The sequence below is a fragment of the Scyliorhinus canicula genome, chromosome 6 (assembly GCF_902713615.1).
Source record: "Scyliorhinus canicula chromosome 6, sScyCan1.1, whole genome shotgun sequence".
NCBI classification, from domain to species: Eukaryota; Metazoa; Chordata; class Chondrichthyes; order Carcharhiniformes; family Scyliorhinidae; genus Scyliorhinus; species Scyliorhinus canicula.
Window position 1 is genome coordinate 22,571,128 of NC_052151.1, and position 16,365 is coordinate 22,587,492.

At 51.1% G+C, this 16,365-nt stretch overlaps 1 protein-coding gene across 4 annotated transcripts in view; it reads right to left on the minus strand.

The window, feature by feature from the left end:
- Positions 1–16,365, minus strand: part of kif6 (kinesin family member 6) — a 683,903-nt gene that overhangs the window by 548,241 nt on the left and 119,297 nt on the right. For all 4 annotated transcript variants that reach the window (XR_005460902.1, XM_038799042.1, XM_038799041.1 and 1 more), the window contains exon 6: positions 2,374–2,503. Coding sequence is in view for 3 of the 4 variants with exons in the window: in XM_038799042.1 (XP_038654970.1) it covers positions 2,374–2,503 (130 nt within the window). In the remaining variant the exon portion in view is untranslated. The remainder of the gene's footprint in view (positions 1–2,373; positions 2,504–16,365) is intronic.

Sequence of the window (16,365 nt, forward strand, 5' to 3'; positions counted from 1 at the left end):
AGGCCCCCAGGTGCATGCCCTCTGGGCAGGGTGGTACCCTGGCACTGCTGGTGCCATCCAGGTGCCTTGATACTGCCAGCCTGGCACCCTGGTCAGCGGTAGTGCCCTAGATTCAAACTGCTGCGGCCTTGTCACTCGGGCTGCCCTTTCAGAAGAAGTGTGACCAGACCGGCTCCAACTCATGACGCCAAGGGCGTTCGAAACAAAGAACAGAGTACAAAGAACAAAGAACAAACAGCACAGGAACAGGCCCTTCGGCCCTCCAAGCCTGTACCGGTTATGATACCAACCTTGGCCAAAACCCTCAGCACTTCCTTGCACCATATCCCTCTATACAATTCCTATCCATGTATAAGGGTGGGCCAAACTATAGACGTTATAGTCCATGGACTCCTGGAGCCCCTGCATGCCTTTTTCCACGTCCTCTCAAGAAGGTTCAATGGCCGTTTCAAATCAAGAGTGCTTTCCGCCAACAGCTTCCTCTGCATGGCCATATTATTAATGCCATATATGAGCCAGTCCCCCAACATTTCGGAGAGGGAAGATCCAAATTGCAGTGTTCAGCCAGATGTCACAGGCAAGCCAAGAAGTCAGTGACTGACTCGTCAGGAGATAGCAACGCCATATTAAATTGATACCATTGCATTATTACAGAAGTTTTGGGGTCAGAATGTTCCAAAACCAAAGCAACCAGCTCATCAAAGGATTTGGAGTCCGACGCAGCTGGGTAAGTCAGACTCTTTATGATCCCAAATGTCAGGGCCCTGTAGGCGGTCAGGAGGAGGATTTTCTACCGGTCTTGCCCCAAAATCCCATTTGCCTGGAAAAAATACCTCATGCGCTCAGCATACTGGTTCCAGTTTTCCAAGTCAAAGGCTTCTAACTTTCCGAATAACAGCATCTTAAATTGCTACGATATTATGTCCCGCACGGCAAACCTCCGGGTACGAGGCAGATCTATGAGCGAGTCCGGGGTTTCCTTTAATCCTTGTGGCCAGTTTAGTAACTCAGAGGAAGTTGGTTGTAAATTAACATAGTTTTATTCAACTACTTACAAAGTTATGCTCAAGACAGCATATCACTCCCAATACAGTCCTTGCTGGTAGAACCACATCAGGCCCTGCTTTGGGATTGCTGATATCTTAGTTCATATCGAGCCGCAGATGGGTGGCTATCTGGGAACCCCGTACTTCACGAGTCCCGGGGGAGATCAATGATGGTTTCCCCATGGTCCTCGTGGAGGCTATGACAGCCTGGATAATTATCTGAAGAGAAACATTTGCAGGACTATGGCGAAAAGGTGGTTATGTGGAAGTAGGCAAGTTGCTCCTGCAGAGTCGACATAGACAAGATGGGCGAAACAATCTCATCCTATGTGAGAAATTTTGGATATAATATGGTAAATGTCACATGCTTGGAAAGAATAAGTGACTTTGGACCTATACAGATCTCAAAGCGATCCACCAGAGTGTTTTCTTCACCATACAATGATCTGTTGCAGACTATCTAAAAGACATTCTTCAGCTGGCAGTTCCTGTGTTCCTAAGTCCAAAGAGGGAGAGGTCAGAATTGGGGTCGGACCAACAACTTGAGTGGGAAATCATAGGGAGCTCACGACTATACTTGCAAAGTGGTCAACTAATTTGAGTTTGGTCTACCCTGTATAAAGAAGACAACACTGTGATCTGTAGATGTAGTATGTTGGAGGTTGCCGTTCATTTGTAATTTTTCTAGTTCTGACATAGCATTCACACCTGAAATATCAGCTTGTATGTTCTCTCCACAGAACATGTGGCTAAAGAATGCAAAGTAAATTATGAAAATAAGGGGTTCTAGTAACAAGGGAACAGGGAGAGAAAGATATTGATAGATTCATTAGGCTCGCCACACAGTTTCAAACATTATTTTCTCTGTCAAATATCCAACCAGTTTTCAACTTCTTCATGCTTATTTCCTCATCAAACTATCCTCTGAAAAAAGTAGATATGGCTGAACTGCCTGCTTATTTTCAATCTTCTAAAGTTGAGCCTATGCCCCCATCCCATAGTTAGAGAATTTGTGATTACATCAGAAGCATTATTGGGGTTTAATTTATCAACATCTCATCATGAATACTTAGCGAGAAAGAAGCAAGGTCCTTGGTGCATGAAGCGCTGAAATGAACAGGGGAAGAAATCAGGAAGCAGTAGCCAAAGATAGATATGTAGGTAGACGGCTTACCTTTATTCATCCACCCGCATAACAGAGTTTCTGAAAGACTTCATAAATGTTTCCCTCCACTGTCCCTCCTGGTGACCTATTCCTACGTGTTGATCATCTTGCTGTGAGAAACTCTCTGAAGTGTCACTGAACTTGGGTTTTAAAAGTACCTACCTCTGCAATCATTCGGTTTGTATCTCCCAGGAAAAGTAAGTTGAGGGATTCTTCCTCATTGTTCGCTTGGTGAAGGGAGAGATTCTTCAGGTGAATGTGCTGGTCAGTATCTTCCATGATGGTTACCTTACTAATGGATGGAAATAAATATTATCAAAAACAAAACATATTGTACACTTCATATTAGGAACTGAAAGTTGTAACCCAATTATTGACAATTGATTATACTACTCTGGAATAACTTTAAATGACAGTCATTAAACTTGCTACTTCCAATTATTTCTAAATTGAATGAATAAATCTCAGGAACTAGGGGCAGAATTCTCCGCGATCAGCGTGATGGCCCGACGCCGGCATCAAAAACAACGCAAATCACTCCGGTGTTGGGCCAACCGGAACGTCGGAAAACCTCCGACTCGGAAGGGGCTAGCAGCAGTGTGATGCCATTCACAACAGCATCACCCATCAAAGACGCGTGCACCGTCATTGACGTCACGTGGCGTCACTGACGCTGCGCAGTGTCGCAGCACAAAAGACGCCCCCGCCGGAGACCCGGCACAATGGCCATCCGCCGCGCAGCCCCAAGGTTCCAGGAGTGGGACATCGAGGCGCTTCTGGACTCAGTGGAGCAGAGGAGGGAAGCCTGGGCACAGGCGCAGGGTCGCACCACACCTCAGCAGGCGCCTGTGGAGGGAGGTGGCAGAGGCCATCAGCGCCATGGCCGTCACAGCCAGGACAGGCATCCAGTGCCACAAGAAGATGAATGACCTAGTCAGGGCAGCCAGGGTGAGTACCCCCTCCCACACTCTGCGATGGGCGGGACAGCCCTAGCTGAAACCGACATGGCTGCACCCACCCATGCAGGCTGCATTGGCATGATAGCGTGTTAACCTATACCATCATACACACAACCGCTCTATATGTCTGCCACCCTCACCCCCCCCCTGTCCCCCCCCCCCCTCCCCCACCCTCCCAGCCCCCTCCCGCAGGAGAAGCGCACTCATAATAACCGGGAGCGTGAGAGTACTGGAGGGGGTCCACCTGAAGTGCGCCCCCTCACCATTCATGAAGAGAGGGCCGTGGACCTTGCAGGCGGACCCGATGCAGAGGCACACCACCAAGTGAGACCCTCCACTGCCTGCCCCGTTTTCCTCCTCCCCTCATGCCCCCTTCTCCCTTTCCCCATCCCCCCTTTATCCCTACCCCATCCCCCTTCCCCTTTTCCCCATCCACCTTTCCCCCTTCCTAAACCCCCCTTCCCCCATCCCCCTTCCCCATCCCCCGTTCCCCATCCCCCCTTTTCCCATTTCCTCCTTTACCTCTTCCCCCATCCCCCCATCCCCCATCCTCGTCTGCGTGTCCAACCAAGCATGCTGTATTGTGTATTGCAGGACCAAACGTCGACCCACATGTCCCTGTGGATGCCAACCACCCCCAGGCCGTGCTAGGGTGCCCACGAGACAGGAATAGATCCGGCCCGTCAGTCATACGATGCCCCCACCCAGTGCAAGCGTGCCCACGAGCCAGGGATAGACCCGGAGCGTCAGGCGTACGCCGCCCCATCAAGTACCAGTGTGGCGACACCGGTGGGCCACACCCAGCGACGAGGAGGACAGCCACAGCAACATGCCCCCGTCCCAGTCGACCTGGGACACTGACACACACGACACAACCACCCAGGAGACCCACATACAGGACACACCCACCCAGGACACAACCATCCAGGACACACCCACCCAAGACACTGACACGCAGGACACTGACGCACAGAACACTGACACACGACACCCACACACATGACACTGACACGCAGGACACCCACACACGACACAAAACCCCAGGACACCCACACACAGGGGGCGGACGGACAGGAAACACCACCCAGGGCCCCCCGACTTCGGGTCCGAGTAGGACCTCGACATTACGCCACTGCTATCTCCTATACCCTCCACCATCGCTGAGACACTCACCTCGGTTGGGCACTTTAGTGATGAGGCTTCTGGTACACTAACTGGTGCGCACAACACAGCTGTCCTGGTACAGCAGATGTGGAGATGCCGGCGTTGGACTGGGGTGAGCACAGTAAGAAGTCTTACAACACCAGGTTAAAGTCCAACAGGTTTGTTTCAAACACGAGCTTTCGGAGCACGGCTCCTTCTTCAGGTGAATGGAAAGGCTTGTTCCAGAAATGTTTATATAGACACAGTCAGAGATGCCCCGGAATGCGAGCACCTGCAGGCAATCAAATCATCAAAGATGCAGAGAGAGAGGTAACTCCAGGTTAAAGAGGTGTGAATTGTCCCAAGCCAGTTCAGTCGGTAGGCCTCTGCAAGTCCAGGCTTGTTGGTGGGGGCCGAATGTAATGCGACATGAATCCCAGATCCCGGTTGAGTCCGCATTCATGCGTGCGGAACTTAGCTATAAGTTTTTGCTCAGCAATTTTGCGTTGTCGCGTCTCCTGAAGGCCTCCTTGTAGAATGCTGACCCGGAGATCAGAGGCTGAATGTCCTTGACTGCTGAAGTGTTCCCCAACTGGAAGGGAACAGTCCTGCCTGTTGATAGTCGCACGATGCCCATTTATTCGTTGTCGCAGTATCTGCATGGTCTCGCCAATGTACCACGCTTCGGGACATCCTTTCCTGCAGCGTATGAGGTAGACTACATTGGTCGAGTCGCACGAGTATGCGCCGCGTACCTGGTGGGTGGTGTTTCCACGTGTAATGGTGGTGTCCATGTCGATGATCTGGCATGTCTTGCAGAGATTACCCTGGCAGGGTTTTGTGGTGTTGTGGTTGCTGTTCTGAAGGCTGGGTAATTTGCTGCAAACAATGGTTTGTTTGAGGTTGCGCGGTTGTTTGAAGGCCAGTAGTGGGGGTGTGGGGATGACCTTGGCAAGATGTCCATCCTCGCTGATGATGTGTTGGAGGCTGCGAAGAAGATGTCGTAGTTTCTCCGCCCCAGGAAAGTACTGGACGACGAAGGGTACTCTGTCAGTGGTGTCCCGTGTTTGTCTTCTGAGGAGGTCGGTGCGGTTTTTTGCTGTGGCGCGGTGGAACTGTCGATCAATGAGTCGAGCGCCATATCCCGTTCGTACGAGGGCATCTTTCAGCATCTGTAGGTGTCTGTTGCGCTCCTCCTTGTCTGAGCAGATCCTGTGTATACGGTCTCACGATGCTCCACTTCTCCAGCTTTCACCCGAAACACATTAAAGAAGCCATCCCCTATGGACAAGCCCTCCGTATACACAGGATCTGCTCAGACAAGGAGGAGCGCAACAGACACCTACAGATGCTGAAAGATGCCCTCGTACGAACGGGATATGGCGCTCGACTCATTGATCGACAGTTCCACCGCGCCACAGCAAAAAACCGCACCGACCTCCTCAGAAGACAAACACGGGACACCACTGACAGAGTACCCTTCGTCGTCCAGTACTTTCCTGGGGCGGAGAAACTACGACATCTTCTTCGCAGCCTCCAACACATCATCAGCGAGGATGGACATCTTGCCAAGGTCATCCCCACACCCCCACTACTGGCCTTCAAACAACCGCGCAACCTCAAACAAACCATTGTTTGCAGCAAATTACCCAGCCTTCAGAACAGCAACCACAACACCACAAAACCCTGCCAGGGTAATCTCTGCAAGACATGCCAGATCATCGACATGGACACCACCATTACACGTGGAAACACCACCCACCAGGTACGCGGCGCATACTCGTGCGACTCGACCAATGTAGTCTACCTCATACGCTGCAGGAAAGGATGTCCCGAAGCGTGGTACATTGGCAAGACCATGCAGACACTGCGACAACGAATAAACGGGCATCGTGCGACTATCAACAGGCAGGACTGTTCCCTTCCAGTTGGGGAACACTTCAGCAGTCAAGGACATTCAGCCTCTGATCTCCGGGTCAGCATTCTACAAGGAGGCCTTCAGGAGACGCGACAACGCAAAATTGCTGAGCAAAAACTTATAGCTAAGTTCCGCACGCATGAATGCGGACTCAACCGGGATCTGGGATTCATGTCGCATTACATTCGGCCCCCACCAACAAGCCTGGACTTGCAGAGGCCTACCGACTGAACTGGCTTGGGACAATTCACACCTCTTTAACCTGGAGTTACCTCTCTCTCTGCATCTTTGATGATTTGATTGCCTGCAGGTGCTCGCATTCCGGGGCATCTCTGACTGTGTCTATATAAACATTTCTGGAACAAGCCTTTCCATTCACCTGAAGAAGGAGCCGTGCTCCGAAAGCTCGTGTTTGAAACAAACCTGTTGGACTTTAACCTGGTGTTGTAAGACTTCTTACTGGTACAGCAGGTGGAGGTAGGAGCAGCAGAGGGGCCGGGCGGTCGGAGGGCAGCCCAGCCCCAGCAACCATCTGCCGCCTGGACGGGTCCCGGGTTCCTGGAGTTACCACACCCACCCATAGACCCAATGCAGTCACGGACCCAGGGACGATCGAAGAGGGTGACGGCCGGCTTGTGGTGGCTTCAGACGTAGGTGGAGGAGTCCACCCGCGTCCAGGAGCTGGGAGTGGTGCCGGTCAAGTGTGCCACCCAGGCCGACACTGCACGGGTGGCGTCCACGGTGTAGGCAATGGGGGCAACAGTGTCAGACATGGGGAGCAGTATGCAAGGACTGGGTCTTTCCCTGCAGGCGGCGTCTGTGGCCCAGGACATGGCTTCCCTCTCACAGGAAGCCTTGAGCCAGAGCCAGCAGCAGATCGCAAAGGCACTCAATGCCGTGGCCCAGTCTCAGCAGGCCATGGCACAGTCCCAGCATGCCATTGCTGAGGGCATCTGTGCCGTTGCCAGGTGCTGGCCGCAGTCGCCCAGACACAGACAGGGATGGCCAACTCCCTGAGCTCCATGGCTGTAAACTTGCAGACCCTTGCTGATACTCAGGCCGGCCTCCAGGACTGGCAGCGCCAGATGCCGGGGGTGCGTCGAATGCTGGATCCTTTCGCACACCCAACCCATGGAGAGGACTGGGGGCTATCGGGCACCCCAAGGGAGGAGGAGGTGCTGGGGCCCGTTCCGGTTCCCCTGCAGGGTAGGTCCCAGAACACCACGACACGTCGGATTCCCCCCCTGGTGTGCAACGGGCTGGACAGGCTGGCAGCTCGCCATCCCAGTCGCCCGAGCCATGGTCTGGCCATCCAGGCCGGTCCGCCCCAGGAAACGGCCGCCAAAGGGATCCCGAGTCACAGGGTAGGAATCACAGGAGTCCACCTCCAGCTCTGCTGTACCGTCTGGGGAACCACCTAGACGTAGTCATAGGACCCGTAAGGCCAAAAAATTAGACACTGAGTAAGTTGGCACGGGTGCCGTTCACAGACGAGTTATAGGGGCTAGGGCACGTGCGTGAACTGTTTGTTGTTAAAATCACTTTCACACCTACAGAAGCTGCTTCTGTGCTCTGTCCGACGTGACCGTGCGCTGCAGTGTCATGGCCGCATGCAGGGATCTCCCATGTGGAGGGTGTTACTGCAGCCATGAGTCAGACATTGTCTAACGAGCTCATCGCAGAGCAGGTTGTCATTATCCTCCATGGCCTGCAATAGACCTGCTTCCACTGGCGACCGTGTGAGCCCTGCCCATTGTGCCGCAGGTGGATGTGCAATGGAGGGGTGGTGTGCATGCGGGTGGGATGAGGGTGGTTGGTGGTGCGTGAGTGGGGGAAGGGTGGTTGGTGGTGGGTGGGTGGGGTGAGGGTGGTTGATGGGTGGGGTGAGGGTGGTAGGCTGGTGCCATACTGTGTTATACGTGCCCATACCTGGCGATTTCCACACACCCCAGTCTGTGACCGGGCAGCTATCAACCCGTCCCGTGCCCGCTGGCCCAGCCGGTGACGGTGGGCAGCCTCCCATCTATGTCCAGCCCGTCTGTCCTGTACATTGCCCCCATCCTCCTCACCTGGGGAGCCTGCCCTTCATCGTGTTGCTCCTCGCCTTCCCCCTCCTCTGGATCCAGCATATCGCCCCTCTGCTGGGCTATGTTGTGCAGGACGCAGCAGACCACAAATATGCGGCCAACCCTATCTGAAGGGTACTGGAGGGGCCCTCCAGAGCGGTCCAGGCACCTGAAGCGCACCTTCAGCAGCCCAAAGCACCTCTCCATCAAATCCCTGGTCGCTGTGTGAGCTTTGATGTAGCGATTCCCGCGTCAGTCTGTGGCCTCTATAGAGGCGTCATCAGCCATGCCCACAACGGGTAACCCTTGTCGCCCAGCAACCAGCCCCTCAGCCGGGGTGGGAGGGTGGGGCCTCCCTCGAACATGGTGGGGATGAACGATTACGCCAATACGAACAAGTCATGTACACTGCCCGGGTACCAGGCGCAGACGTGCAGGATCCTCATGCGGTGGTCACAGACCACCTGAATGTCCATGGAGTAGGTCCCCTTCCTATTCGTGAACACAGCCCTGTTATCCGCAGGTGGCCGCACGGCAACATGCATCCCATCGAACGCCCCCGAACCATGTGCAGCCTGGCCACGGCAGCGAAGCCCGCTGCCCGGGCATCCTGGCTGGCCCGGTCCACAGGAAACTGAATGTAGCGGTCCGCAATGGCATACAGGGCGTCTGTCACAGCACGGATGTACCAGTGCACCGATGCCTGTGAGATGCCGGACAGGTCCCCACTCGGCGCCTGGAATCACCCCCGTGGCATAAAAGTTCAGGGCCACCGTAACCTTGACGGCCACCGGGAGAAGGTGTTCTCTCCCAGTGCCACATGGTGCCAGGTATGCCAACAGGTGGCAGATATGGGCGATGGTTTCCCGGCGCATCCGGTGTCGCCTCCTGCATGCCTGGTCCATGAGGTCCTGGTACGACGTGCACCGCCGCTACACACGGGGCCTCATCGGGCGTCTCCGTTTCCGTGGCATCACTACCTCCTCCTCACCCTCCTCCTCGTCCTCGTCCTGTCGGGCAGGCGGCCCTCCAGCCTGGGCGGCTGCCACCTGCCTCTCTACGCACGCTCCTCTGCGGCAGCCTTCGCCGCCTCCCTGGCACGCCCAGGCTCCCAGGGCAACATGTAGAAGGGCGGCTCCCACCACGGCGGCCAACATCGCTGGGTGATGCCCAAACAATACGGTCTGAAGGGGGTGGGGGGTAGACGACATATCATCATTGTACATACCCCCCTCCGCAGCCAGGAGCCATGGGCTGCATGATCATAACTGTTGCCACCTGGCCTCTGGCTAAGCAACTCTCCCCTTCCCGGCACTCACCCTCACCAACTACCCCCCCCCCCCCACATCCTCGGCACTCACCCTCCCCGGCACTCACGCCTCACCCCAGCACCGACCACGAACACCGGCACGCACCCTCCACCGGTACCCGCGACACCCCCCCCCCCCCTCCCGCCCCCACCTATGGTCGTGCCGTCACTTCTCCGGTGGTGGCCCCACGCCGACCCCTACCTCCGCGCTGGCCGGCGTCAACCAGCACGACGCCGGGACTTCGGCCCATCCGGCCCGGAGAATTGGAGCAGTCCCGGGGCCCATAGCGTTGCACTGGCCCTCACTATTCTGAAAGGCCGCGGCCCGATTCCTGTCGGCGCAAATTTTTATCTGAGAGAGAATATCGCGGGCGGCGTCGGAGCGGTGGGGTGGGATTCAGACTCCCCCCCCCCCCCGGCGATGCCAGGTCGGAGAATCCCGCCATAGGAGTCAGAGAACTTTTTTTTTAATCTTCCAAAAGGTTTACACACTTTCTAGTTCTGTGCAGTTACAAGCACTACATGGTATTATCTACTATTATCTACTGATGTTGAGTGACAAAGAAAGAATTATTCCTGGTCATGGGAATCGGGACAGTTGGGGGGGGAGGGGGGGGCATCACAACAGGAGTTCCTCAGAGTTGTGCCCCAGGCCCAACCATCTTCAACTGCTTCAGAAGGTCAGATGTGGGGATGTCCATTGATAATTGCACAATATTCAGCACCATTCACAACTCCTCAGGCACTGAAGCAGTCGACGTGCAAATGCAGCATAACTTGGACAATATCCAGGCTTGAGCTGCCAAATGGCAAGTAACATCAGCACCACACAAGTGCCAGGCATGACTATCTCCAATAAGAGAGAAACAAGCCATCACCCCTTGACATTCAAGAGCATCCACACTCTCAACATTCTGGGAGTTATCATTGGTAACTGATATCCAGGCTGATAAATTACCCCTAATCCCATGTGGTCTAACCTTGTGAATTAACCTTCTAGAAACATAGCAAAAAATAGGAGCAGTAGGAGGCCATTCGGCCCTTCAAGCTTGCTCCGCTGATCAACTCAATAGCCTAATCCCGCTTTCCCAAATATCCTTTGATCCCCTTCACCCGAAGTGCTATATCTAACTGCTTCTTGAAACCAACAATGTTTTGGGCTCAACTACTTCCTGTGGTAACGAATTCCACAGGCTCACCACTGTCTGGGTGAAGAACTTTCTCTTCATCTACCCCGTATCCTCACTGTTCCCTGGTTCCCACCATCGGAACATCCTTCCTGCATCTACCAGTCCTGTTAGAATTTTATAGGTTTGTGTGAGACCCCTCCTCATTGTTCTGAACTCCAGATAATACAATCCTAGCCGATTCAATCTCTCCTCATATGTCAGCCCTGTTATCCCAGGAGTTAGTCTGGTAAACCTTCGCTGCACTGCCTCTTTAGCTGGAACATCCTTCCTCGGCTAAGGAGACCAACACTGCACACAACATTCCAGGTGTGGCCTTGCCAATGCCCTGTATAATTGAGGGAATTCAGAGACTGAACTGGACTAGCTATATAAATACTGTGGCAACAAGAGCAGGTCAGAGGCTAGGAACCGTGCAGTGAGTAGTTCACCTTCTGACTCCCCCAAAATCTTTGAACGATTGCCATTGCCGATCCACTATCATCCCATTAAGTAACCTTCCCCAGTCAATCATAGCCAACTCATGTCTCTGAAGGAGGTGGCTTTAGAAATAGTGGATGCATTGCTGGTCATCTTCCAGGATTCTATAGACTCTGGAACAGTTCCTGCAGATTGGAGGCTGGTTAATGTAAAAAGGGAGGTTAAGAGAAAGCAGGGAATTTATAGACCAGTAAGCCTGAGGTCAGTAGTGGGGAAAATTGCAACCACATGCAATGTGATCCGGGTGTCCTTGTACCAGTAACTGAAGGTAAGCATGCAGGTGCAGCAGGCAGTAAAAAAGGTAAATAGTAAGCTGGCCTTCATTGCGAGAGGACTCGAGTACAGGACTAGGGATGTCTTGCTGCAATTATACAGGGCATTGGCGAGGCCACATCTGGAATATTGTGTGCAGTTTTGGTCTCCTTAGCTGAGGAAGGATGTTCTAGCTATAGAGGGAGTGCAGAGAAGGTTTACCAGACTGATTCCTGGGATGGCGGGACTGTCATATGAGGAGAGGTTGACTAGGTTTGGATTGTTCTCGTGGAGTTCAGAAGAATGAGGGGGGATCTCATAGAAACCTATAAAATTCTAACAGGACTAGACAGGGTAGATGCAGGAAGGATGTTCCCGATGGTGGGTGTGTCCAGAACCGGGGGGGCACAGTCTGAGGATACGGGGTAGATGAGGAGAAAGTTCTTCACCCAGACAGTGGTGAGCCTGTGGAATTCGTTACTACAGGAAGTAGTTGAGTCCAAATCATTTTATGTTACCAAGAAGCAGTTAGATATAGTACTTCGGGTGAAGGGGATCAAAGGATATTTGGGAAAGCGGGATTAGGCTATTGAGTTGATCAGCGGAGCAGGCTTGAAGGGCCGAATGGCCTCCTACTGCTCCTATTTTTTGCTATGTTTCTAGAAGGTTAATTCACAAGGTTAGACCACATGGGATTAGGGGTAATTTATCAGCTTGGATAGAACAATGGCTGATGGACAGAAGACACAGTCGGGATCAATGGGTCTTTCTCTGGACGGCAAGATGTAACTCGTGGGATGCAACAGTGTTCGGTCCTTGGGCCCCAGCTATTTACAATCTATGTAAACGACTTGAATACAGGGATGGAATGTTCCATAGCCAAATTTGCAGATGATACAAGAATAGTTGGGACAGTAAGTTGTAATGAGAAAATAAGAACCTTATAAATGAATATCCACAGGCTAGGATAGTGGGCCAAAATGTGACAGATGGAGTTTAACATTGATAAATGCGAGGTCATGTATTTTGGTCGGAAAATCAAATGCAACCTATTATCTGAATGGGAATTGACTTTGGGGCGCTCCGTCGCAGAGGAGTCACCTAAAACTAGCATGCAGGTACAGCAAATAATGAAGAAAATGAATGGAATGTTGCCATTTATAGCTAAAGGAATAGTCTAAAGGTAAGGAAGTGTTGTTGCAACTGTACAAGACATTGGTGAGACCACAGCTGGAGTATTGGGCACAGTGTGGTCCTCTTATTTGAGGAAAGATGTAGTGACATTGGAGGAAGTTCAGGAGAGGTTCACTGGGTTGATTACAAAGATGCTGGGTTTGTCGTATGAAGAGAGATTGAATAGTTTACATCCATACTCTCTAGAGCTTAAAAGAATGAGGGGAGATCAAATTGAGGTATACAAGATGCTAAAAGGTATGGATAAAGTAGGTGTGGAGCAAATGCTTCATCTTGTGGGGCATTCTAAAACGAGAGGACATAATCTTCGAACAAGAGGTAGCAAATTTAAAACAGAGTTGAGGGGAAACTACTTCTCCCAAAGGGTTGTGAATCTGTGAAATTCAGTGCCCCAGAGTGCGGTGGATGCTGGGACAGTGAGTAAACCTAAGGAGGAGTGAGACAGATTGTTAATTGTTAATGGGTTGAAAGATTATGGAGAACGGGCAGGAGTTATGGCCAGAATGGGATCAGCCATGATCTAATGGCGGAGCAGGTCCGTTGGGCCAAATGGCCAAACCTGCTCCTATATCTTATGATCTTATGAAGGGTCTCTTGTGCACTATAGCATTATGTGATTCTGTGACCAAAGCCACTAAAATAATTCATTCTGACTTTTGTTGCAGTTTATGGGAACTTGTTGGGTGCAGATTGTCACATTTCCCTCATTAAAACAGTACCTTCTCTTCAAAAGTACTTAAGTAATTCTGAAATTTTTGGGACAGCAAGAGATGTGAAGGGTATTTTGTAAATTGTTTTCTCTTTCTATCTATAAAGCCAAGTTGCCTTTTATTTGTAGCTTCATTTTACTTGCATGCACATTGTTAAGAAATCATAATGCTGTTTATTAAGTTACAAGCCTGATTTTTCGTATATCCTTGGAATATTGCCAAAACAAAACAATTTTATTGATTCGCATCTCTTCCTGTCAAGTGTCTCAACTCACTTCACAACACTCAAGTGTTTAAAAGTTGGTGAATTCACACCTCACTTCAGGACTTGAGAACAGCATGTGTTGACAGTTCAGTGCAGTTCTGAATGAGTGCTGCTGTTCTTTGGCTGAGGTCCTGTCAGCCTCTCGGTGATTCAGTTAGACATACTTAATCCCATGGGACACTCTGAAGAAGAGCAAAGAGTTTTCCAAATATTCTGGTTAGCATCACTTGCTCAGCCAACACCAAAGACAGAAAAGTTAGTCAGTCATGGCTTCGTTGGTAGCACTCTCACTTCAGAATCATAAGATCCTCAGTTCAAATCCTGCTCCAGGGTTTGAGAACACAAGTCCAGGCTTACACCCTAGTGCGGTAATGGAGTGTTACATCGTCAGCAGTGCTGACCGTCAAATGAGACATTAAGGCAAAGTCCTGTCTACCCACTCAGGTAGATGTAAAATAATCCCATGGCACTATGCTGAAATGCTGAAATATGACCTGAGGAAGGAGCTGCGCTCCGAAAGCTCGTGGTTGAAACAAACCTGTTGGACTTTAACCAGGTGGTGTAAGACTTCTTACTATGCTGAAAGGACAGGGAGTTTTTCCTGGTGTCTTGGTCTTATCCCTCAATTAGCATCATATAAACAAATTATCTGATCATTATCACATCGTTGTCTGTGGGACTTTGTTATGTGCAAAGTGGCTGCCGAATTTCCTACATTTGACTACTTCGAAAGTGCTTAATTGGCTTTACAACATTGAGATATCTGCTGGCCGTGAAAAGTATGATATAAATGCACGTCTTTATGTCTTAGGTGTTATTCATCTTGTTTGCAGATGGAGGACCTTTGCTGTGAGCAAATCAACTCATGCGTGATCCATTTAAGTGACTACTTTCCAACATGTTGGATATGAAAGACTTTAGCAAAGCCTGAAACATGCGGTAAGACGTTGTATAAATGTAAATTCTTCATTCTGTCGCTTGCTAGTTACTTTTCGGTAGCTGTTTATTGAATCTTTCTACTCGTCGTTGGTAGTTGTTGTCCCTGGTTGCTAATTGTTCAAGGAAAAAGCCCTACCTGCACATTTACAATGTACTGTTCTTTCTATGATTTTTGATTCAGTCTGGTGTGGTGTGATGTCCACTTTGCGCATGTAAAGCTTTCAGGCATGACATTTTCTCAGTGTGACAGACACATACAAGGTCCCAGATTTTTTAAGTATATGGATAGACTATCCACGATTTGTAACAAATGAGAATGTGAGATCAGGATTATCCTTCTCGGTTGACACAATTTATACCAAAAAGAGGCACGTTAACACCAATTACTTACAGACAGTGGGCGAGATTCTCCGCAAATGCGGAGAGTCGTAAACGCTGCCGTGAAACTGGCCGTGTTTCATGGCAGCCTTCACGCCCGTTCCCAGGACCCGATTCTCCCCCCCCCCCATTGGGGCTAGGAGCGGGACCCTGGGGATCACGGCGTCGCGGCCTTAACGACCGTCTGTGCGGAGTCTGCACATCCTCCCCGTGTGTGCGTGGGTTTCCTCCGGGTGCTCCAGTTTCCTCCCACAGTCCAAAGATGTGCAGGTTAGTAGTGAAATACAAGAGACAACCAGAATCTTACCTGGAGAGAGGAGAGAGAATCCAGGAACTTGGATGCGAGGGTGGCACAGTGGTTAGCACTGTTGGTCACAGCGCCAGTGACCCGGGTTCGATTCCCGGCCTAGGTCACTGTCTGTGCGGAGTCTGCACATCCTCCCCGTGTGTGCGTGGGTTTCCTCCGGGTGCTCCGGTTTCCTCCCACAGTCCAAAGATGTGCAGGTTAGTAGTGAAATACAAGAGACAACCAGAATCTTACCCGGAGAGAGGAGAGAGAATCCGGGAACTTGGATGCGAGGGTGGCACAGTGGTTAGCACTGTTGGTCACAGTGCCAGTGACCCGGGTTCGATTCCCGGCCTAGGTCACTGTCTGTGCGGAGTCTGCAAGTTCTCCCCGTGTCTGCGTGGTTTTCCTCCGGGTGCTCTGGTTTCCTCCCACAGTCCAAAGATGTGCAGGTTAGGTGGATTGGCCATGATAAATTGCCCTTAGTGTCCAAAATTGCCCTTAGTGTTGGGCGGGGTTACTGGGTTATGGGGTAGGGTGGAGGTGGTGACCTTGGGTAGGGTGCTCTTTCCAAGAGCTGGTGCAGACTCGAAGGGCCAAATGGCCTCCTTCTGCACTGTAAATTCTATGATAATCTATGACAACTTTTAACAGATGGAATGTGTTTTCCAATACAAAACTTTACACTTCTGAATGATAACAGAATGAAGCACAGCCATGCAATTCCTCAGGAGTTATACTATTTGATGATGACTGTTGATTTTCACACTACAAATACTTGCAGTTTTGCATCTTTAATAGAGCTGAAGGTTTCTCCTTATAGCTGAAGAATATTCTCCTGGCACCAAACTGTAGCAACATCATGCTGGGTCACAAAGTGTGGCAGGCAATGGATTCACAGCTGTTATTCTAAACCTAGTTCCTTACTTTGCACATACCTTCAGAAGAAGCTGAAAACAGCAGGCTTTCATACAGGAAATTGGAAGTTGATCACTAAATTACCAAGGGCTGCCTCCACACACAGTTTTGGGATGAGGCAGATGTACGGCAAATGCAAATCAACAGATA